Here is a 25,299-nt window from a genome sequence, read left to right as displayed (position 1 = left end):
GTCTAGATGAATGAGATTTACATCGTTTTAATAAATATTAATAACCATTTTAATCTCAGTAAACCTTTTATATAAGGCGTTCAAATCACTTTCCAGTCATCTCGGGCTCCCCACGAGAGTCAAGTAATCATTCTGCAAAGCTGTGCTAACTCTTCAGCCCTTCAAGGTTCCATTAGGCTAGGTCTGTGTGACAGGGAACACTTCTGGGGAGAAAGCTAACAACTGCTGAGGATGGGCAAGGGGCAGCTCACACTCGTCGGCCCACTTCTGTTCTCAAATATTGTACGCCTGTCTCTATTTTTACCTTATTTACCATCTGTGCTCTATTATATTTGTAGTGGGAGGTTTAATAGTGTTTGTGATAATACTAGAAGCTAACATTAATTGTTTACCATGGGCCAAGCAATGCGCTGTGTACCTTAAATGCCTTGTTTCGTTCAGTCCTCCCAACTACATTATTAAACAACCATCAAGAGGTTGCTTGTCCCAGGTCATATAACCAGTAAATCACATGACAGTATCCAGGTTCAAATTGAGGTTTGTTTGCTTCTAATCATCTTTGGCTATCAGTAAGATAGCCCTGTCATTCACCTTCTTGTTAAAGCCAAAGCGGTTTGGAACAAATAGTATTCTACAATCTGAAACAAACTGCCTCAAGTAGACCCAGCTTTGGGAGGAATAGGAGGGGTGGAAGAAAGAGATTGTGTGTGTGTGTGTGTGTGTGTGTGTGTGTGTGTTGTGTATGTGTGTGTGAGAGAAGAAAGGATTACTTCAAAGAACCTAGTGAATCAGGAGCCTATAAAGTGAATTTTAAAATCCCTCTCCATCCGTAGGATCAGGCTGAATGAGCTTCACATTCATGAGCCATTAGAGCTAGAAGATACCTCAGGGATTACCTAGTTCAAGCCTTTTATTTTACACCTGAGGAAACTGAGGAACAGAGACGTGAAGTAACTCTTTCAAGGTTATCTTAATCATAAAGATTTGAATTATTCCCTTAAAGGCTTGTTTCTTCTTGCTTCTTAACACATTCTGAGGTACATACAGACCAAAGACTAATACAAAACAAGATATTTCCTGATGGTTTATCTCCTCGTGTGTAAATCATCGCTTACTGGTGTTCTGTGCATCTTCCGTCTTAGCAGAGACAAGTTCTCCAACACGTTCAACTAAGCACAGATGACCTCAGCATGATCATTCTCCAGAATCATCACATTTTTCTGTTTCGAAATCCACAATGTTCATGTGCCCTTTTCAAGAGGACAGCTGCTCCCTCTAGTTTAAGACTCATGTCCTGTGTTGATGGTTTAGGTCTCAAAAGGAATTCTCCTGTGGTAGATGGGAGTTAGCTGTCTATGTGTTTGCACCGTAACTGGACAGTGGGTGGCCCAAGGGGTTGTTTGCTGGAGGGACCTTGTATTTTCGTCGTGTTCATCATGTCCTTGTGCCTTAGCACAAGCCCTGGCACAAAGTCTACACTTGTCACATGTTTGTTGAGTGGATGATATATGCGAGAATGTAAAGACCTGGAAATCTTTCTCATCAGTAGAGCACTGTAACAAGAGGCTCATCCTTAATGCTTATGGAATAACAGAACAGAGACATAGCAGGGCAGCCCAGGCCTAGGTGCAGACCTGAACAATCTCTAGACTGATAGTGTTAAAACATTCAAATACCTTTTCAGGGTTAGATTGCTCTATTCCAGTTTATCAGCCAGAAAACAGCCAGTGGTCCCTAAGGTTTCCCATACGAATCATCATTTTTAGGAGGAGGAACAGTCATATGAGGCACTAAAGGGGCGCCCTAGAAATTCCTTTTAATTATATTTGGGGGAGGGGCTCTTTGGTATATTTTTAAAGTTAAACGTATGTTTCCCCAAATACCATAATTTCAATATGATCCCCCTGTGAGAGCTCAAGCCACAGGTGAAGTTTTGGAGATTAATTCATGCATTCTTTTGCATTCAACATTTATTGCCTATTGGACCATGTGCCCAAGAGATAAACATGAAAAAGTCACAGTCTCCTGCTCTTAAGGAACCTGCAGTCTTGGGAGGAGGAATAAGAAAGAACACACAAGCAAACACACAATTACAGTAAAGCTAGGTTAAGATAACTTGCTCTCAAGTCAACCCCACTCTGTATTTCACTAGTTGTGTGACACTGAATGAGTTACTTAACTTCTCAAGACCTTGTGTCATCAAATGTAAAACAGGGATCATAGGAACACCCATCATGCAAAGTTCTTGAGTGGATTAAATGAGATAATATATGTACATATAAATGCTTAGCAGAGTATGTGGTATGTTTTCAAAAATATTAACTAAAATAACAGTGGTTCTTATACTCCAACTGTAACTACTTTAATGGAAATATGTGAGCAGAGGAAGGCACCTCACTGAAACAGGTTGGGATGGAAGGTAGGTAAAGACTACCTTCCCGAAGAACCATAGAGATAGGTGTGAGTCAGTAGGCAGGTTATGTCCAAGATGGTTGGACTTGGCATAAGAAATGGTTGATCCCTCCCTTAAGTAGCTGGTGGGGCAAGTCCAGAGGCTTGGAGGCATGTTGAAACCTCAGCTATTTAAGACAAGGCTTACACTTCCAACCAGAGAGCATGAAAAAGGGCAGAGGGTGAAGAAGAGCAGGAGATGCAGAAGTTGGATCATACAGAGCTTTACTTGGAAGACCTTGCAGATCGCTGAAGAATTTTAATGAGAGGAGCGACGTCATGGAATTTTGGAAGGGTTACTCTGATGATGGTAAAGACTGCAATGGCTCGGAGGAGACTAGACCAGAGGCAGGGACTCCAGTCAGGAGGCTGTCTCAGTGATGCAGGTGAGAAAATAATGAGAAATTACGCTAGGGCAGTAGCCATGGCGGCAAAGAGAGTGAAGAGATTTGAGGTGGTTTTAAGAAGAAAGGGGTAGCACTTGGCAATTAATTGGATGTGAGCAGCAAGGGCAAAGGAGCGGTCCAGGAAGACGCCCAGATTTCTGGCTCGAGAGACTGGAGGGATGGAAGAGCGGGGAGAGCGGGAAGGATGCTGCACTCCGTTGGGACGTGTTGAGTTTATGGTTCTTTATAGGACTTTGCGGGAGGAATGGCCGGCAGGCATTTGGATGGGAAGGTCTGGCCCGCAGAAGAAAGGTCGGATATTAAAGTCATGGAGAGGATCCAAGAAATTAGTTCATGAGTTAAAAACACTTGACTTAAAGCCATCTACTGAATCCATTTTTGTTGTTGTTGTTGAAGATGAGAACCTTAAAGACAGAATATATGGTTCTCCTAGAAGACCAGATTTCAATTTCATTAAAACAAATGACCCACTTTGATGAATAGAGGCCTCTTACAATTCTAAAACTGTGATGCTTTTGTTCCAAAACATCGCTGTGGATCTGTAATCAGCTATTGATGACAGTAAAAGACCTGTGGCCTTAAAATTCTCTTTGTGGACGTGTAGAATATATACTTTTAAATAAGAGCCCGTTGTCTGTAAAGGCATACAGCCCCAAACATGCAGTGACAATGCTTATGAAAAAGAAAAAACAAAGACACTATCTACATTTACCTACTCTGATCCCAATTGGCTGCAAACAGCAGAAGAATCTTCCTGCCATAGTGATCGCGGTTTTCCAGCACTCCAGGGAAGCCATCGATGAGGGCCCTCTTAATGCCAGGATCATCAGCCTTGAAGTTTTTGAACATGTCCAGGTTTAGCTGGCGGTACTGGAAGTACTGGGCCAGGAGTCTAAAGGCATCTGCTTGGTGAAACTTCCTGGCTCGGAGGAATCTCAGGATGAAGGCATCATCTGTGCGTAAAAATCCAATGTCAGGCCTGGTGATGATCATGTCCCTGACTTGCTGAATATCCTGGTGTAAAACGTCTGGGTTTTCATTCAGTTCTAGGCGAGCTTTCTCTATAGTCTCTGGGCTGAGTCCAGCCTGTAAATGGGTCATCTTGGCCAAATCTCCTTTCCAAGCGCTTAATTTCTGATATTCGGGAAGAAAAGAGACTGGTCCCATTCACGTGATGGTCTGCTGAAATTGTGGCCCATTCAACAGTTTTTTTTACTACCAAGCTGCCACTGAAACAGACAAATAGAGGGTCTTCTTTCTGTTCCTGGAAAGCAGTAGGACATCCAGGTCCTACGTGGTGGCGGCCATCCCGAAGAGAAGCAAAAGCGAGGCCATTGCTTACTGCAAAACAAATGCACACAAGAGAAACAAACAGAGATGATACAAAGAAAGTCTGGGTAAGTTAACTGGAACTCAGAAAAGCAGTATATTATGCTGCAGATCTGATTAGAAGAATAAAGGGTATATTTTCTTTAAAAGAGGATACTTGGCCTCATTTTATTATTGACAACTTCAGTGTGTAATATGCAAGTATTTGCAATACGTTTAGGAAGGTTTTCGTTACATTGACTAGTTAACATGATAGCGTATGGTCAGATTAGTAGTAGATTGCGTTTTTATGAATCACCCAAGAAGAGAGAAAAATCCTCCTCTGTTACCGCCTGCTTTATGGGGCCATTCACAGGCCTCCTATCCAGAGACGTTATGGCCCCCCATTAGCTTCTTTTCTCAGTTTCTTTCACAGAAATACGCCCTCCCCACCGGTTTTAAAGGCAGCCATTTGCAGCTTAACAATAAAAAGGGACTTTTAAAAGTCACCCTATTTTCACCCCACAGTACCTAATTACTCAAAACTAAACTCAGTAAACTGGAGCAGGGAGGAAAGGACAGGCTTATGGCTGGAAGCTTGACCTTCAGTCATCAAATTCAACAGCAGTGAGAAAGGGTCTCATGTGCGGACATTTACAAGTGGTTTTACTATTCTACTAAAGACAAAGGGACTTGAGGACTTCCCTGGTGGCGCAGTGGTTAAGAATCCGCCTGGCCAATGCAGGGGACACGGGTTTGAGCCCTGGCCCGGGAAGATCCCACATGCCGTGGAGCAACTAAGCCTGTGCGCCACAACTACTGGGCCCACATGCCACAACTACTGAAGCCCGTGTGCCTAGAGCCTGTGCTCCACAACAAGAAAAGCCGCAACAATGAGAAGCCCGTGCACCACACAAAGACCCAACACAGCCAAAAATATAAATAAATAATAAATTTTATTTTTTTAAAAACAAAAGGCAAGGGGACTTGAAACTCTTGGTTGTCTCCCTACCTAACCCAATATCCATATGGACTTAAAAATCATTTTTTCGTATAACTTTTCTGTTGTCCTGAGATATTATTTTACTCATGATAATGATTGTTTTTTGTTTGTTTGTTTTGTTTTTCCCTTGGTGAAATGAATTTATTTATTTTTAATTTATTTTTTATTGAAGTATGGTTGAATTATAATGTAGTGGTAATTACTACTGTACAGCAAAGTGACTCCATCATACATATATACATAGTCTTTTTCATATTCTTTTCCATTATGGTGTATCACAGGATACTGAATATAGTTCCCTGTGCTCTACAGTAAGACCTTGTTGTGTTTCCATGCTATATATACTAGTTTGCATCTGCTAATCCCACACTCCCAATCCAACCCTCACCCACCCACCTCCCCCTTGGCAACCGCCAGTTTACTCTCTATGTCTCTGATTCTCTTTGTTTCACAGCTAGGTTCATTTGTGTCATATTTTAGATTCCACATATAAGTGATATCAGATGGTATTTGTCTTTCTCTTTCTGACTTGCAATCCCAATCCTGGGCATATATCCAGATAAAACTATAATTCAAAAAGATACATGCACCCCTATGTTCATAGCAGCACTATTCACAATAGCCAAGACATGGAAACAACCTAAATGACCATTGACAAATGAATGGATAAAGAAGATGTGGCACATATATACAATGGAATATTACTCAGCCATAGAAAAGAATGAAATAATGCCATTTGCAGCAACATGGATGCAACTAGAGATTATCATACTAAATGATTGAGTGTTTTAATCCCCTTGGATTTTTCTACCTAAATGGTATACAGACAAATGCTCATATTATTTGCGTCTTTAATATAAGTGTTTAAGCTCTCTCAGACATTGGTTTGGTCTAACTTAGAAGTTCTAAAAATCAGAACATATTAGGTTTAAAAAAACTTGCAGGCATGCATTTTTTTCCTAGCTTTCCTAGATCAAACAGTATATGCAATAAGAGGCAGAATATTTACTTCCAACCTAATTATTAATGCCATATCGTACAAAATAATTTTAAAGACAAAAATGATTCTTTTACTTAATTTAGGACTAGCAGTAATTTCTTCAGGGAGACAATCACTTCACACATTTCTGCTTTATATTGCCTTTGTGATATGGAGGAGATGAAGGTCAGTTCAGGTAACTAGTATTCATTTTCAAGAATGAATATAGAATAGTAAAAATTTTTATTTACAAAATGCTGGTCTTGTAAACTAATTTGTAAGAAAGTAGCACTTAGCTCTGTAATGTGTGAAAATAAGAAGTATAACGGAGTCTTGATTCTCACTGATTCTTAAGGACTTAGAATAGTAAAGGAAAACAGTGCTATGCACTAGTCCCAGGATTGCAAGAATCTTTAAAATCCGTCTAGTTCGACATCCATCTGATTTTAAAATTCCCTCTCTATTAGCCTCACCACACCGCTTCAAAATTCATCTCTACACCCATTGCAGTCTATCTTTGATTGCTCTCACCAACCAATGACCAGGATGATCGTATAATTTATTATCCAAATTTAGGCACCAGGGGTCACTAATAACAATAATGCTCAACAACAGGCATAAATGGGGACATTTGCAAGCAAACCCAGACAGATGATCATTCTACTAGTGAATGACCTTTCTGCTGCTACCTCCAATAGACACATTTTGGTAACCTGTTATGGGCGACCCCATCAGCAGTTGATATTGATGGCTTCATCCTTCTTAAAACTCTCCCATTTTCCCTCTCTTTTCTGTGATTCCATATACCCTATTTCTCTCCTAACCTCTATCCATTCCTGCTCCATCTTCTTCTGTGCTCACCACGTCCATATGCTATTTTCCAGGATCCAACCGTGACTTAACCACCTGCATGTGGATAACTTCAGTCCATAGCTGTCTCCTGATCTTCAGGCTTACTTACACATCCCAGTTGCTCACTGATCACCCCCACTTAGATGTCCCCTAGACGCCACAAACGCAGTATGTTCAAAACTGAACTAATCGTAGTTCCTCATCCTGAATCTGCTCATCCACCTCCGTCTCTTACTGACTGACATCATCTCTGTATAGTTTCCCACGCTAGAAGCATGGGAGTCAACTATTATTCCACCTTCTCCCTTACCGCCCACATCCAGGCAATCACTTCCGTAATATTTCTTAAATCTTCCCTGTTCTTTCCATCCATTTTCACTGTCTTTGTTTAGACCGCGTCTCCACTCATCTGTTTAGTTCTGCAGCATTCTCCCTATGGTGCCCTTGCGACCAACCTTGCCCTTTTCTTGTCCATTCTCTGTACTACAATTGAAATCTGCTCATGTCACTGCTTGATTGACAGTGATCAATAGCTTCCAGTTGTCCTAGGATGAAATATAAAACTCTGTGACATGGTTTCCAAGACTCTTCATCATCTGGTCCCTATCTGTCTCTCCAGATTCACCCTCCAGCCATGCAGCCACACCGAGACACCTGTAGTTTCTTCTCTCTTCTCTGGGCCTTGGCAAAAGATGCTCCCTCTGTCTAGAAAAACCGCTGATTAACTCCTCTTTCCCCTTCAGGAGTCATCTTGGAGATCATTTTCTCCAGGAACCCTCCCTCACCTTCAGAGGTCACAGGTAGCCCTCCAGCCCTGACCACACCACATTTTATTGCCCTCTTTATTGTTCCTCTCTCCCCTCTCACTCTGAACTCCTTGCACAGAATCTCATTAATTACCTGGATCTTACTCATCTGCGTATCGCCAGTACAGTGCCTGGCACACAGAGGGTCCGTGCCATGAGCAGAGCCACTCTGTTGTGTTCACTGCCTATTCTCAGTGCCTGGAACTGTGCCTACACTGAGTAGGTGTCATATATCTACGTACATACAGAACCAATTAATAAAGTAGGCAAAATGTTGCTTTAACGAGTAAGTGGTTTTGCCTTCTGTTTGGGTACCTCTAGGACTGTTTTCCTTAAATGAGGGTGTGGCAGCCGCCTTTCAATTTCCTTCCTCATCTACAAAGTATTTTTTTTCCTAGAAGAAGTTAGCCTAGGCACACCGTACTTCAGATCATTGCCTCTTTGAAGCATGCTGGGTGATATTCATGGTTCCAGCCACGGCACAGCGCGCTCAGAGCACAAGGCATAGCAAAGGCTCATCCCTGGCAGAATATTTAAAGCTGCTGGGAGCGAGTTACTTATCTTGCAGTTCAGGGAACTCAACAATGTTTCCAAGATAAATTACTGTGAGTTCAAGGGGAGAGTTGAGGTTGCATTTTTCATGGCCCACTTCCACACATAGTTATGCCTCCAATCTACAATCTCTGAAATAAATTTGTTTCAGTCTGTATCTTTGTTCTGTGCTCAGCATACAGTGGAAGCTGCTGGGGAGAATACCCAAGCCAGGGTCACTGGGTTTCATACTTAGGATGAAATAGACATTTTCCATTAAAGGCAAATCCTTCATTTCAGAAGTCTGAATAGACTGCTACTAAAAATAACAGCTTCAATTGATAAGATTTAAGGCACTAAAAATGCTATGCTATACAAGAATGTTCTCCAGATGTAGCATTTTCAACTGCAATTTTTTTTGTTCACATGAAGGATTTGGTACTCATTCAACTTTTCTGAATTGGTCAAACAAGTATAAAGGATACATTGGACTAGGTATCACCTGAAGAAGTAGGAGCGGTTTCTGTCCTGGTGGTAATAAGAATTGCTTCAATTTGTTATTTATTATAACTGTGTTTATTATGTCCCAGGCACTTGCATACTCTCTTTTTTATATAGTATATTATTTAATCCTTAGAACACCTATATGAGATGAGTATATTATTGTCCCCATTTTTCAGCTGAGGAAACAGGCACAGGAGATGGTAAATGACTTTCCCTAGGTTACACAGTTACCAAGAGTCAGAAATGGGTTTAAGCTTAAGTAATATTTCTGCTGTCCCATGTTCTTTATGACTGTGCTATTCCATCCTTATATGTAGCAGAGAGGTTCTAGTATTTACCACTTAAGACCTATGTGACCTTCAGCAAGTTACCATCCCTGCCGGAACCTCACTCTCCTTCCCTAAAATTCCTTCCAAATTCACTATCCTGTAAGCCTCAATGTGCCTAAGGGGTCAACAGACATTTCTAGGTGGCCTAACGCCATACCTTACAAATGTCCAGTTACCATCTTGTCCTCATATTTCATCAGCGGGTGACTGGAACTATTTAAAATCTACCCATATGTGACTTTTCCGGCTATCATGGATTTTTGCTCTGCCTTTACGTATTTTCCTGTGGCTAAAATGACAAATCCGAGGCCCTGCCATTCTGCTTGAAGGACTGATATTTCGGCATGCCTAGTAGAGCTCCAGGCATAGCCTGGGCATTGAAATGTGCTTCATAACCCAAAGGGGCACTTTAGGCAGGTTCCTAGGAGCCCCGGAAACTCTCTCTTCCACTGCTGGTTGGGTCCGAAATGATTATTTATTTAGAGATTGTTTCAAATACATGAAGAGTAACTCACTACACTCTCTGGGGAGCCCAGGCTAGAAGCTTACCTCCATTCCTAATTCATGCTTTTTCTAATGAACTAGAAATTTAGGTAGTGGTATTTTTGTGTGAGGGGGAGGAAAGGAGAGTCTCCACATCATGATATTTGAAATCATGGCATCCGTAGATTCCAGATTCATACTTCGTCTCAAATTTACATTAGAAAAAATACGTATTTGTGTATTTCCTCATACGGAATTCAATCTTAAGAAGGTGTATGTGCACACACACACTTATAAACACATACCCTAGTCTTTATGAACCAAGGGGTCTAGGTGGAAAAATCATTTCAGAAAGTATAATAATTCAAATGAAATCTATTTTGGTTATTTTATAATCTATTATTCTCATTTATTTCATTATCCTTAGAAACACACATTAAATATAGGATAACAATCAGAATAATAATAACCATGTCTTATCTACAAATATGTACATATGTGTATCATTATTTCAAAGCATTTTACATCAATTACCTTTTTTCATCATTACAATGATTCTGCAATAGGTAGAAAAAAGATAATTCCCTGGGAGATGCTGAGAATCATGTGAAATAATGTAGGTTAAAGTGCTTTGAAAATGAAAAGCTCCAGTTTACATTTACTGTAATATTCTTGTTGATATCATACTTCTGTTGTCTCCAGGTAGATAAAAGGATGTTGAAGCCTAGAACAGCTAAGCGCCAGGCATTAAGTCAGATAATGAGCTGGTGTTAAAAGTGAGGGAAAAAACAGACAAGTATTTGTGACCGCTTGTTACGTGCCTCGGGCTTTGGTATTATATAGTCTAATCTCCACGCCAACCTTTAAAGCTAGGTTATTACTTATTAGATAAAAGGATAAATCTGAGATTTAGATAGATTAAGTATAGGTGGAAGAGCAAAGATTCATACCCAAACCTGCCTGACTCAAAGCCTGTGTTCTGTCCATTGCCCTACCTTGCCTCTCAGAATAGGTGCTTTCCCTTTGCCAGCCTGGGTATCAGTGCTCTCAGACTCACTCACACAGCAAGCACAGACCTACACCCCATCAATCCTAAGGAAGAACATTTAAGGGATGTAAAATTGGCCAAATTTGGGAGGAAAGAGTATATTGTTGTCATGACCAGAAAGATGAAATCTATAAATCCTAAATATTGTTTGAAACATAAGAACATCAATAACTAATGAACAATACCTCAAATATTTATTGCTTCTGAATGTTCTTGATAATACAAAGAACAATTTTAAATACACATCAATTTAAATTAATACAGATACAAAATGAGAAACTATACCTATATTTGTTTCATGGGTTTCTTTTATAAGAAAAAGATGAAGAATGAATCTCAGTGATAAAACTTTCCACATGAAAGTCTAATCAACTACCTCAGCCATCAGTAAGTGTGAAAGATGCGTTTCAAAATTTTAAATGTATATTGAATTAGGTTAACCCTTATGGCTCTTCACCTTTCTAAAATCTCACTTCTAATTTTTTTTTCTTTTTTTGTGGTACGGGGGCCTCTCACTGTTGTGGCCTCTCCCATTGCGGAGCACAGGCTCCGGAAGCGCAGGCTCAGCGGCCATGGCTCACGGGCCCAGCTGTTCCGCGGCCTGTGGGATCCTCCCGGACCGGGGCACGAACCCGTGTCCCCTGCATCGGCAGGCGGACTCTCAACCACTGCGCCACCAGGGAAGCCCTCACTTCTAATTTTTTAACTGAATATGTATTTCCCCCTAGGAGTGCTGAAAGGGACTTTTACACTGAATGAAATAAAAATAGATGCTGCTGATATATCAAAACTAAAATCAAAAGTCACAGTGAGCAAAAATCTTTTCTTAAGTACAGTTCTATTTGAAATCTTTCCTGAAAGATGATAGGCTCCCTTACTGCCAGTGGAGCCTATATTTAAATCTCAGAGGTCGGTTGATTACAATATTCTATGATGCTGACCAGAAAGGAATCTTATTTCCAAGTGATGAATTTGAGATTGACCATTAGGGTTTGTAGGACTTCTCTGCATAAGTACTGGCAAGGGAACATAAGCCTTGTGAGTAACAAATTGAACTCCAATCCATTGACTTTCTATCAAACATTAGCCAACTTGCAGATATGAGCTATCTATACCCGGGGCAGGGAGAGTAGTCTAGAAGGATAAAGGGGAGACCTTTAATCATCTGAAAGTGTAGTGTGGCCAGCATTTAGCCCCTGGCTCATGGTCAACTTTCTGTTGCCTTTAGCTCAGTAGTAGCCCCGGGCTTGCCCTTGCCACATAAACATTCATTGTATAGACTCCCTTGGCTCCCTTTAAAATAGCAACTAAAGGGCTTCCCTGGTGGCGCAGTGGTTGAGAGTCCGCCTGCCGATGCAGGGGACACGGGTTCGTGCCCCGGTCTGGGAAGATCCCACGTGGCGCGGGGCGGCTGGGCCCGTGAGCCACGGCCGCTGAGCCTGCACGTCCAGAGCCTGTGCTCCGCCACGGGAGAGGCCACAGCAGTGAGAGGCCCGCGTACCGCAAAAAAAAAAAAAAAAAAAAAGTGGGCATGTTAAAAATAAAAAAAAAGTAGGCATGTGTTCCTTGCCGTTACTTCTCAAAGTATATGGTCCATGCTGAGCACCATCCGCAGCTCCTGGAGCTTGCTGGGATCTCAGATGTCAGGACCCACCCAGACGTGCTGAATGGTTAGCAGAGTCCCCGGTCAATTTGGATGCCCATTAATGTTTGAGAAGCGCTGACCTAAAGGATTGATTATCGAAGGGGTTGAGAAGGTAGGTTAATTACCCCTGAATTCAGAGCTCACTCTGTCTGCGGACAGCAGTGCTACTTTGTCCAAGAGGAGAGTAAAAGCACTCCCAGTGTGCTTTTGGAGCACTGACACTTCCTTTTGGAGCACTGACACTTCCTTTTGGAGCACTGACACTCATAAAAGATCACCTCATTAATTGTTCTCAAACATGCTGGCATGCTCTATATACCAACCAAAAGCAATGAAGGAAGGAAGGAGGAAGGAAGCAAGTGAAAGCAAGAGAGAGGGAGAGAGAAAAGGAAAGAGAGACAAATCTTACATGTTTAGTTTGATTTATTTTGTCCACACATAAGACTAGATGTTTTTTATTTATAGAGCCTGGGATTGGAGTTCCCAAGTACCATTTCCAGGCCCACGGATTCTCTCTTATTCCCTCCAAAACTACAAACTAGTGAACACTGAGTACACTATGTACTTGACACACATACAGGTGTGGAACTTTACGTAAGACATTTGAGCAATAACACAGGCTGAACTGACATGATGTTATTCTAAGGAGAGTAGATGGAGAGAGGGCTGAACGATACCTACAAATTGGAGATGTGGCTAAAAGTGTCCAGAAGACAAGAGTGGATCATCTCAGACACATATGGGGAAAACCCTACTGGCTCAGCAGTCAGGAAGAAGAAAGCTCACAGAGAATTTAGCCCCCCGCACAGAAACTTTCATGTGATAGCAGGTCTGTAAAGGGGGAGAATAGGGTTACCCAGCCAGAGACAAGATGATAAGGGGCTGTGGGAATCAGCAGAAATAGTGGAGAATAATGAACTTATTAACTGAATAAATGAAAGCTTTTTTATGGAGAGGAGAGTGACCAGTTGATTTCTGCATCCATGAAGAATCAGGCCAAAGAAGATAAACCTTCCATTAAGCTAAGAAAAACTTGGATTGAAAAATAGCCACAGTTTTCTCTAGAGAGATGTACACTCGGGGCTGACGGTGGAGGCTACAGTCTTAGAGTAATACTGTGGCTCTTCTCCTGAAATTTAGTCCAGTCAATAAACAACTGGATAAAATGAACAATAATCAAAACAATAAAAATTTGGGAGAAAGATGTAATGGGGAAAAGATCCCTCTTAGCTTAAGGGGTATTTCTGGGCTGATTGCATGCGGCCAAATTTCATACTTTGTGTACCCATTCTGCTGTGTTACGTCCTCTGGGTCACCGTTTAACGGGAAAGCAGAGAAGATCCAAGTCAGCCTGGATCCATTTACTAAGGATGCCTCTGCTGGGGAAATGTGTAAAATCGTGAATAGGCTTCTCAGGGTTACTAAGGTGTCCCTTTGTGAAACCTGCAGAAGTGAAAAGACACCACCAATTCTGGAGTTCTAGATTCCCCCATTTGGGAATGAATGACCTTCCAGCTTGATACTCCATGATTCTAAATGATGCACCTCTCTGGGAACATGTCTACAAAAATGTTATGATGCCACTCTGCTGGAAAGCGTGTTTTCTGTTCACCTTTAAATCCATCATAAAAATGAGAAAGTTCTGTTATTGAAAATATGAAAAAAGCAAAATATCCCTTAATAAAAAAAACAAAAGGGGAAGCCAGGATAGTGGCACTTTAGAAAAACTAATGAGCTCAGTATAATATCTTAGTCAAAGAAAAGCATCGCTTCTGAGACAGATGCCTGTAAATCTCATGGAAGCAGCATTGTTTTGAAATTTCCCCAGCCACAGGAAATCGTATGAGGCACAGGAAGACGTAGCGTTGAAGGCACTACATTCCTGGCCTGAGTTTCTAGTTCAAGCAGCTAGAACTGGCAGTATATACATTTTTAAAAATTGTCTGGGCTGAACCGTTCTTTGCAGACAGATAAGGGAGTTTTAAGAATCTGGTTGCTTGGGGACTTGAGAAGTCCAGTTTACTGTGGATATTACCAATCTAAGGACAATATATAGATAACCAGATTTCCTTCCTCTCTAAAATCCATTTCACCAGGTATTTTCACTAGTTTTCTTGGTTTGAATTCAAAAGTGAGTGAATTTAAGATGCAGATAGAATTAATTCATAGCAGTAAATAACTTTTGACAAAATGCTCATTCAAGAAGAGTATTTGATGTGAATTTTTCCTCAAAACTTCTTCCAGCAGTTCCTTGTTTGTGACTATTTTTTTTTTTTTTTGACAATGCCTCTGATAATGAGCAAGCTGATTTAGACAAAACTTGCTTCTTTTTCTTTTTAAAGAGGCAGAATAAATGTACAACGGGGATTTTTTAATCAACCTTTTCTGTGCTTTGGTTTAAACTTGGTTGTTACATGTGACTGACATTATTCCCATATGAAATTATAATCCATCTCATTTTTAATAAAGATGTTGATTTTATGAAAAACAATTTGCTAAAAACTCCAGCATTTTGCTGTCTGGTAACAATTGATTAAATGAGTACCCACGAAAAGGTTTTTATTTATGACAGGCTCGGGCACTTATTTTCTGAGGTTTGTTAGCTCTTATAAACAGATGATCCTGGCTAAATCAAAGGGGTGCTATGACTTGTGTTTGTACCCTCAAGATATTTGAAGACCCTAACTTCCTTTCAGCTGAGATAGAAAATCTTAGCACTCTAAAAGCAGAACCTGGTAGAACACAGTTACATAAAATGCCTTTTCCATTTTTCCCCCCTCTATTACCCTTTACTATTATAGGAAAATGGTGTTATCGCCTGATTACTGAGAAAGCACACAGAAATCTCACCTTCCAAATCCGAGTCAGTCCTTGACTAGGATGAACAAAGCCAGGCCATCTGCTCTGAATATCATTACTACTTTGGCCATTTGGGCAAGGGATCTATCTTCTCTGCTTCAAAGAGAGGTTTTAGATTGGAAAATTGAAATTAAATAAGTAGACAGGAAGAGACATTTGGACAAATAACACTTTCCAAAGAGAGCCCTATTTGTTAGGTTCTTATCGTCATGATCATTTTAATTTTCATTCTGGACACAGAGTTAACCTTTGGGTCTCCATTTTACAAAACATTTCAGTAAAAAACTTAATTCCAGAGTTTCTGCAATAAACGCTTAGGAAGGAAAACCAGCATGTGGGTGAATATGAGTCATCAGTCACCCCCCCTCCGCCGCTTCCTGGTGATTCTCCACTGGAAAACCAGAAACATGGATTGAGTTTATACAGCTATTTCACTGGAATAATACTATACCGCAGGCCATGTTAATTTCCTGAACTAAACAGTCCCTAATCTGCTGAAAGGCAGCTGGCTAACTGCTGGTGTCTGGCAAGTGTCCCATCTGTCCCCCTGCCCAGGGTCTCTCTCTACTGTCTTCACTTTCCCGTTCTCTCAAGCAGGCGTCTCTCTTTGTTTTCAGGGGTGTAGTCCACCTGAACTTTCCTTTCTATGCCTGAAAACTTGGGCTCTTTTCCTCTATCCTGCGGACCTGCGGCTTTGTCTAACTGACAAGGCACAGTTGTGTTGACTGTAGTTACGACGCTGGTGATGGTGGAGATCATGACGGTGATGGTGGAGATGGGGGGCTGATGGTGTAAGGAGCGCAGGCTGAGCGGGCGCCGGGGGGGAGGATGAACCACGGAGGCGGTGGAGAGTGGGGTGCGAGAGGGATGGAGTGAGCAGGGATTGCAGATGGGAGCTGTCCACGCACCGAAGTGCTGAAACGCCGCAGCCATGGCATCACAAGAGCGGAGAAAGGCGGGGAGGCGCTGCAAATATAGAAGGGAGAAAAAAGGCAACAAATACCTTCACACGGCCGCCCAGCCTTGCTTTGGGAATGTGTTTCTGCAGGTGTCCTCGTTGCTGAGCTGAGTGGGTGAGATCCCCTATTCTGGCAGGTTCGGGCTCAGATTTCTCTAGAAAGCTGTGAATGAGAGCCCTGGCTCTTAGGGGCTGTGATTTTGGTAGGAGGCGTGTGCGCCCGAGACTCTGTCCTTCTATATGGAGCCTGGCTTTCCCCTGGGTCCTAAATGCCTCCGCAACGTTGGTTTTCCTCGGTTCCGTCAAGACAATACTAAGAATTACTGTAATTTTGTAACATCTGGGACAAAAAGTATTTACTTACCATTACCCCCCGACAGACACATTTTAAAAAGAAAACCTTTTAAGCAGATTAATGCAAGCGCTGAAACAAGACTCGTGTGTGTGTGTGTGTGTGTGTGTGTGTGTGTGTGTGTAAATTTAACAGATGAGAAAGTATCACAAACCTATAGGGGAAAGGATGGATTATTTCATTAACAAATGGTGGTAAGAAAATGAACGATTTGGAAAAGACTCAAATTAAAGCCCCATCGTACCAAATTAATTCCACCTAGATTAAAGAGCTAAATAAGAAAGTAAAATAAAATTTAGAAAAACAACTAGAAGAACATAAGAAACATGGTTACTGATTTCAGCATAGGGAAGGCTTTCTAAGCACCAGAGGGATAGAAGCAATCATAAAGAAAAAAGGGCAATAAGTGTGAGTGCATAAGAATACTTCTGAATGTAAAAGTGTCGTGAACAATGTAAATATCAATGACCACTTGGAAAAAATTGCAACAAATATGATTCATACATAGAATATCTCATATATCAAAAGAAATACACTATCAGCCCAAGGGGAAAAAAAAAGGACAAGCACATGACAAAGAATTCACTAAAGAAAGGTGAATGCGTTATAAACCTATTTTTTTTTTAATCAACCTCTCCTGTAAAGAGATATGTAATTTAAAATAGTGGATTTTGGCTGAGGGTTTAAATCTACTTAATATCTCGTGTTGTTGAGATAACGGTGAGGAAGTGTAACCTTTCTATAAATCTATTTTGCAACATACCTTGAGTCATAATATACATACATTTAGACCCAATAATTCCACTTTATGCACCTTATCCTGGGGATATAATCAGATATGCAGATAAGGATTTATGTACATAAATTTAATTTATAGGACCATAGAAACTGTCAAAAATAATGAATCACATTTTTGTATATAGCCTATAATATTTGCAGCTATTAAAAACATATTTTTGAAGACTACTATAGACAAAGAAACATGCTCACAAAATGGTAAGTGAAGAAAAAGCAAGATAGCAGATACAGTACCCCCATTATAAAGTTTTCATATTTACTAATAAAAAAAGAAACATTAAATATTTTAATGCAGTCTTTTTATCATATATTTCACACAGCCTTTAAAATTGTCAGAATTCTTCCAACTCTGACATAGCATTATGTGTTTATTTACTTATCTGTATATTACCTCTCTCTCCAATAGAACGTAAGCGCCACGTGGTAGAAAATTTGTCTCTTCTGTTCAGGACTGCTTCCCAATCACCTAGAAGAATGCCTGAATGTCATAGAAGTTCAAAAAATATTTGAGAAATAGAAAAATGAATGAATGAATGAATGAATGACATAACCCCCCCACATACCGATATTTTTTAAAACATTTTATAAAGCTATGAATTTCATATAAAAAGTTATCCAAAAAGGTATAGTACACCAAAATGACGTGAGGCTGCCACTGAGTTTCGATCACATATCAGCTTAAAGGGACATCTTCAAAAGTATAACTAATCATGGACATGACTTGCAAAGTAGCACTAAATGGGAACTTTTTAGGAGAGAAAAGTTTTCTCTAATTAATTTGCAGTCTAATACTGTTCACTTCTTCTTGATCATGATCCCTTTAAAAGCTTTGTAGACTTTCCTTTCTTCTCAGATGTTAATGTTAATTATTCTGCTTCTCTTCCTCCTTTCATCAATTTTATAACCACTAATAGAAATATAAACCAAGACCAAGACATAAGTGTTTCATTAGCCTATGATATAAAAAGACTTTTTCAAAGTTTCAAATGAATTTGGCTACCTTTGCTCAGCCTCTGTTCTCTTTCAGTTTTTTTTTCCACTGTCCATTGTGACTTTTGAATGACATCAGTGATAACCTAGCCAAGTTGTATTTGTAGAAACAAAAATCCTATGTGTGTGTGTGTTGTGTGTGTACTCTCCTTCCCGAGAAATCTTTATAGAAGAAAACTCTCCCCACTTGTATGAGGCTGAGACATAAACCCAGAGTGCTCCTGCCTGATAGAGTGATAGGACCTACAGAGATGGGCAGAGTAACCACGAAAGCTACTGGCTGCCAGTATATAGTCTTATATTCTGAAAGTTTTAAAAAACAGTTTTAAAATTTACTTGCACTGATCAGAGTGAAAAAAATAGTTGTTTTTTAAAAAACCTCACTTTTATTTATGATTAGAACAGGTATATTCACTATATTACAAGATTTACTTCTTCCCAAAGTGCCAGTGAAAGTATACCATTTCACTTTGTATTTAAGGATATTATCCTTGTATTGTTTATCATAATACCATTCTACACTGCTTAAAATTTCTGCGTAAGAAAAACTGCCCTTTACCGAGTAGATGTGTCTTCACTGTGTTGGATCTTTTTGTTTCCAGGATCCAGATTATCTTTGCTCAGAGGCTTTGCTTGATAACTGTTAACCAGAGGCTTCTGTGATGTGTTTCTTTTCTTTCCTCACCCTGATTGAAATTGTTCTGATACCTGGCACGCTCTACTTACCCTCCATTTCAGCTTCTTGTATTTCTCAGCCGCCTACATATTTGTTTGCAGGGTTCCTCCATATCCGATTTGTGTATGAGTAGCCAATGCCAAGTGTTCAAGTGTAGTCTGCTCATCTGCTCACAAGCATCTTTCCTGGTCCCTGACCTCGTGCCTGACATTCCTAAGTCAGTTAACTCATTTCTGTACTGCCTGAAAGGACCCTGTTAATGTTGGATTTGCTGTGGTCTAGGTTTGGTTAATGGGAAGGTGCTTTCTGTGGTTGGCTAGTGACCGATGAACGTTGTATCCATGTGGGAGTGCACTAAAGTCTAAGAGTCCAGGCAGATGGGATAATACCCAGAGAAATCTTGATATATATAAGAGGGATGTTAGGATGACATTACAATGGTAAAGTAGCACATTTCTAGACAATTGGATGTTTAAGGACTGGATAATGTATAAAGACTAAGGTCAAATTGCAAAAGTAAAAATATTTTACTTAGCCATAAGGATAATTCATTCTCCTTATGTACGTTTTGTAATGTACATCTCAATTTATTTATTTATTTTTATAAATTTATATATTTATTTATGGCTGCACTGGGTCTTCGTTGCAGCACACGGGTTTTCTCTAGTTGTGGCGAGCAGGGGCTACTCTTCGTTTTGGTGCGCGGGCATCTCATTGCGGTGGCTTCTCTTGTTGCAGAGCACGGGCTCTAGGCACACGGGCTTCAGTAGTTGTGGCTCGAAGGCTCTAGAGCGCAGGCTCAGTAGTTGTGGTGCACGGGCTTCGTTGCTCCGCGGCATGTAGGATCTTCCCAGACCAGGGCTCGAACCCATGTCTCCTGCATTGGCAGGCGGATACTTAACCACTGCGCCACCAGGGAAGCCCTCAATTTATTATTATAAGAGATTGCCACTGATATTTTTACTATCTAATATGCATGCCAATGTTGAAGTTTTAGAGTTTGTATTAGTCAGGATAGGCTAGGTAATGCTGAAAGAACAAATTAACTCTACACTGCCAGTGGCTTCCCACAGCAGTGTCTTCGTCCTTGTTTATACTTGTTTGGGGGCTGGGGGGAAGAGGAGCTGTGTTCCATCTAGTCACCTAAGGGCCAGGTGAGGAATTGGCACAGCAGGGAAGAACAATGCATGGAGAACTTAGACCTGCTTGAAAGTAACACACATCTTTTCTGCTCACAGCCCATTGGCCAGAACAAGTCACATGGCCCTGCCTATATAAAAGGGAGCTGGGAAATGTGTACAAGCACAGGGATATTTGATGAGCAGTCAATACTTATACAACAGTCTACCCTTGTGGTTACCAAAAATGTCTTAACACACATAGAACATACTCAACCCATCTCCAAAGATTAATTTATTCACTACATCTAGCTCCAAGTTTCAGATCTCTAGGTTTTAAGGAGTTGTCTTATCCAGATGTGATCCTCTGTCCTAAAGATGTATTAAAATGCAAATAATTTGCAACCCATCTGCCAACATACCCAACATGTAACAGTAAGAGAGGGACAGGGTAACCACAGCAAACACTCCCGTTTAGAAGGGGAAGGATGGGAGGATACCTGACAGTCACTGAGCCCAGTAATTCTGAAATCACACTGAACGGGTGCGGCCAAGACCTCCTACACTGGGGGTTAGAGGGTTTTTTTGATTAGAGTCTTACTCTGGTCTCTGGGAAAAGCTTCTTATTCCTTTGTTCTCTGTGACGCCTGGCACCACATCTGAAAGATTGCTGTTTTTTCCATTATACACCTTGGCCGCATCCAAAATGGGAATTACAGAATATGCCCTTAGTTGAAATTGAATTTCCAATTTTAGTTTCAATTTCTGTTTCACTTGGGTCACAGCAAACATCCAGTTCTTTGAGTAGCAGTATGCGCTCAAGAAACCACACGACCACATAGTTAAACATTTATAAATTCCAGCCTTTATTTCCTCCAAAGTCTAAATGAGTAAGCAAGCTAAAAAGGTGGTAAAGTGGTTTACAAACTGTGTCTCTGAATTGGTCAGTTTTTCTCTGTCTTGACCACTACCAGATATCTTCTGCTTGTTGTCATTTCAAGGGTTCTTGGAGAGATTCAGGGAACCAATGTCACAGGTTGCTCCATCACTGCTGTGGCAGGTCGGGTGTATCTTCCAACTGGGACCTGGACGGTATCGATATACCTCACATTCCATTGATTCAAGGTTACAACATTCAGTGTTGCATCCTTAAACTGGAGTGTTCATAGATCATTGTATTCTAATCTGTCCTGGGCAAGGTGACCATATGCTCATCAAAGTATCCCATTTCCTTTGGAGTGACGTGGGAAAACTTAAGATCAAATTAAGTTCACATCTAGTCAATTTTGCATGTAAGGCAGGTGTGAGCAAGTGGTTACAAACAAGATGAGGCATCCTTTACAATATTTTGGAAGATATATACTTCAACCTCCTTAGGGGATACAGTTTTTCAGACCATTACCTTCCATAAGGGTACGAGGGGGGCACACAAGTTATTTCAGTTCTCTAAGGCTCATGAATTTTTTATTCCAAGTTCATAGGTTTTTTGAAAGTATCATTCTCTGAATACTTTAGAGGTGCATTGTCTGTCTGGCTTAATCGGTTTCATATTATAATATCCACAGTATAGTTCTTTGGAGACATAGACTTCAGATCTGCTATATTTATTTGCTTTTTTACCCCCTCAATATATTTTTTACCTCTCAGTATATTTGAGCCTCTCTGGAGTAGTAAGTGGTAAAGCCAGATCCTTTATCTGATCTTTTTCGGGAAAAAGTCTAAACCATTGAGAGGTTTTAAGTAACCATGGAGTAACATCCTTAATCTGATTCTTGCCAAAAATATCTGTTTTAATGGACTTTTCCTCAAGTTCTTTCTTAATTTTAACTCTTTCTTTGGGAGTAAAAATCAATCAGCTATTCCAACATGGTAAAGTGTTGGATTTCTAGAAGTCTCTATTTCCTTGTATTTCTACTTATAAAACCAGTCATCCTTTTCTTTCTCTCTTTACTATCTTGTAAAACACAACAAATAATAACCAAGACATTCTACCACAAACACTTTGTTTTTCACTCACTTTCCCCTAGAAATGTGAGTTCTTTAAATATGCAAACTTACTAAGTTATTGCAGGTGACAGTTTTGCCAAATGTTTTACCACTGCATAACACGGACTATGTTCCTTACCTTTGATATCAGACTCCTAACCACAGATTGCCAACCATTAAGTCAACACTACACAATTTATTTTTTAATACAGCACTTCACTTGCAGGAGATGGTAGGCTATGCTTCAGTGATAAGTAAATCCAAAGATCTCAGAGTCTTCATACAACAAAAGCTTATTTCTCATGCTGGAGGCTCAGGGCTGGTTGACAGGCAGACGGGATGCAGGGGAGATTGAAGGGCTCTGCTCCTCAAAGTCAGACTTAGGGAAGTCCCATCATCTGGAAAGCCATCATGACAGGAAGAACGAGTCCATGAGAATTCACATTTACTCTTCCTGCTCTGACCTAGAAATGACATGTATCATTTCTACTCATAGCCCATGGACCAGAATAAGTTGTCTGCTCCTACTTGAATGCATGGAGCTGGGAACAAGGGAGAGAGTAGTTGATGTGCAGTAGGATTTAATAGGGAAGTGCAAACCTAAGCTCATGTCCATGCTTGAGAGACTAAAAACAAAGACCTAACAATGCCTCATTATACTCTGATACTCATCGGAGGGAATCATCACGCAGGATCAAACAGTAGGAAGTGCTCAAGGTTGGAAATTCTTGACAGAAAGAGTAAAGTAATTCAACCTGTAGAGAATGTCTACTATGTTTCAAACAAGGAAGCATAACCACTGCTATCAGAATTATTACTTTCTATGACTGGAAAACAAAAGAACTCAGTAATCAATATCAGTATGATTGAAGAAAGAGCGTGAGATTTGGAGTTCAAAGGCTTTGGGTTCAAGTCTCTGCTTCTTACTAGCTGTGGGATCTCAGGCGAATTACTATAGTAAACACAGGTTTTCTGTCTGGACTATATACCTTTGTAGAAACTCCTCTTCCCCCACTATCTGAAATTCCTGTCCAGACCATGACGTGGGCGGACACGTGACAATTTGATTAATTGTTGCTGTAGAGTGCCACAATGGGTAAACAAAGTAGGAGGAAATGAAGCCCATGAGAGTTTGAAAACCTCTGGAGAGTATATCATCTTGTGGCGTCGCTGGCGGCAGATCTCCCGCCCCCGCCCCCCCCGCCCATCTTCCCGTTCGCCCTCAACAATGTTTTAGGTCCTCTTCATCCTTCCAAGCCCGTCTCTTCCACAAAGCTTCGCCGGAGACCAGGCTCCCGCCATTGCCGTGCGCTGGGTGGATGGGGCCATGACTCTGGTTGTAGTCCTTTTAAGTACTGGGAAGACTCAGAGAAGAAAGGTCTAACCTGAGAGGCAATATCTTGAGACCATTTATTGTCTTCCAGAGGGAAAGGAGCTCAAGCAGGAAAGTCACAGTTTGGTGACTTCAGACTGTCTCAGGACTGTCTGCTCCTTGGGGTCAAAATGGATGTCGAATTCATCTTTGTTTCCCAAGGCACCTGGCACAGGGAGAAGTCATCCAGAGAGTCATGAGGACACTCAGGCAGCCTCTGGAGAGGCCCGTGTGGGAAGAAACTGAGGCCTCCCATGAGCTACAAGCACCACCTTCCCAGCCTGTGACTGCACCACCTTGGAAGCAGATCTTCCAGCTCCAGTCACTTCTGATGACTGTGGCCCTGGTGACATCTCGGCCGTAGCCTCATGGGACGCCCTGGGCCAGAATCACCCGGCTGAGCAGTTCCCAGATTAATGAACTGCACAAACAATATCATGATGGTTATGGAGTTTCTTGTACATAAGAATGGCCTGGGGACTTTCCTGGTGGCACAGTGGTTAAGAATCAGCCTGCCGGTGTAGGGGACACGGGTTTGAGCCCTGGTCTTGGAAGATCCCACATGCCTTGGAGCAACTAAGCCCGTGCGCCACAACTACTGAGCCTGCGCTCTAGAGCCCGCGAGCCACAACTACTGAAGCCCACATGCCTAGAGCCCATGCTCCGCAACAAGAGAAGTCACCGCAGTGAGAAGCCCGCACACCTCAGTGAAGAGTAGCCCCCACTCGCCACAACTAGAGAAAGCCCGTATGCAGCAACGAAGACCCAACACAGCCAAAAATATTAATTAATTAATTAATTTTAAAAAAAAAGAATGGCCTGGAATAGAGTGGCATCTATATTAATGCTTTCTGCAGATGCTTGCATCCATGTCATCAGAGCCTCCTTGCCTTCATGGGGCTCCGGTTGTAATATATGTTGTCCATGTTGCCACAAAGCAGCCTAAAGCTTCCCATGACTTTACACCAGCATATGAGGCTGAGAATGTTTGGAAATGTGCCCAGGGTGCCAGCTATGACAGCAGAGTAGAAAGAGGATCCCTGGATTTCACAGGCAGACGTACCAGACTTGCTGCTGCACCCTCTTCTCAAGCTTACCACTGCGTGTGGACTGCGTTTGAATCCTTTTCTGAGGATGACACTGCCAATCCCGTGTGCACTACAGATGCGGGAATCGTATTCAAGGACTGTTAGTTGGACTGTGTTTTATATTGGTTTCACTGACCATATCCTATCAGACAATGGTGCCAATTTTAAAGCAGAAAGTACCCTGCTGTAGGGAACTTCACATGACGTTCCCTGGACCACTCACTCCCTGAGTCACACCAGGGAGTTAGTCAGGTGTCACTGAAAGATGGCTTGGATTCGCAAAGAAAAAGCGTAAAAAGCAATGGAGAGTCGATGCTCAGCTTCTAGTGGAGGTCATGGTTAAGTCTGTCAGGCTGGGCTCTAAGGTGGCATTTCCCCAGCAAGTACCTCTCATTTAAGTAGAATGTTTAATTATGAGATTGAGGAAAGGAGGAGGAGATCCAGATTCAGAATTCAGAAGGAAATGACTACTGGGCTGGTAACTCCTTCTGTATTAGTCAGGGTTCTCCAGAGAAACATTACCAATAGTTATACATGTATATACACACATACATACTTACATCTGTATCTGTATCTATATATCTATCTCTGTCTCTGTCTCTATACGTATACTTCGCGGCCTTTGGCTGAGCAGGAGTGGGGGCAATGCACGTCCACACCCCTCCTACTTCACCACTGCCGGAGCCCTTGACCTCAGTCCCTGATGATGTCACTCTTTGTCCAGGGTGGTGTAACCAACTGCTGCTCTGGGGATGG

At 41.3% G+C, this 25,299-nt stretch overlaps 2 protein-coding genes across 7 annotated transcripts in view; one reads left to right on the top strand and one right to left on the bottom strand.

Annotated features, from left to right (window-relative positions):
* The window catches only part of CLVS1 (clavesin 1), a 220,431-nt gene that overhangs the window by 129,747 nt on the left and 65,385 nt on the right, over positions 1–25,299 (bottom strand). For both annotated transcript variants that reach the window (XM_033437605.2, XM_004274981.3), the window contains 2 exons: positions 16,209–17,779; positions 3,571–4,199 (listed from right to left, as the gene is read on the bottom strand). In XM_033437605.2, coding sequence (XP_033293496.1) covers positions 3,571–4,025 — 455 coding nt within the window. In that variant the 5' untranslated portion in view covers positions 4,026–4,199; positions 16,209–17,779. The remainder of the gene's footprint in view (positions 1–3,570; positions 4,200–16,208; positions 17,780–25,299) is intronic.
* ASPH (aspartate beta-hydroxylase) overlaps positions 1–25,299 on the top strand; it is a 386,456-nt gene that overhangs the window by 337,346 nt on the left and 23,811 nt on the right. The gene's annotated exons all lie outside the window — the stretch shown is intronic.

The sequence above is a fragment of the Orcinus orca genome, chromosome 17, assembly GCF_937001465.1.
Source record: "Orcinus orca chromosome 17, mOrcOrc1.1, whole genome shotgun sequence".
Lineage (NCBI taxonomy): Eukaryota > Metazoa > Chordata > Mammalia > Artiodactyla > Delphinidae > Orcinus > Orcinus orca.
Note: the sequence above shows the minus strand (reverse complement) of the source record. Positions and strands in the feature narration are given on the sequence as shown.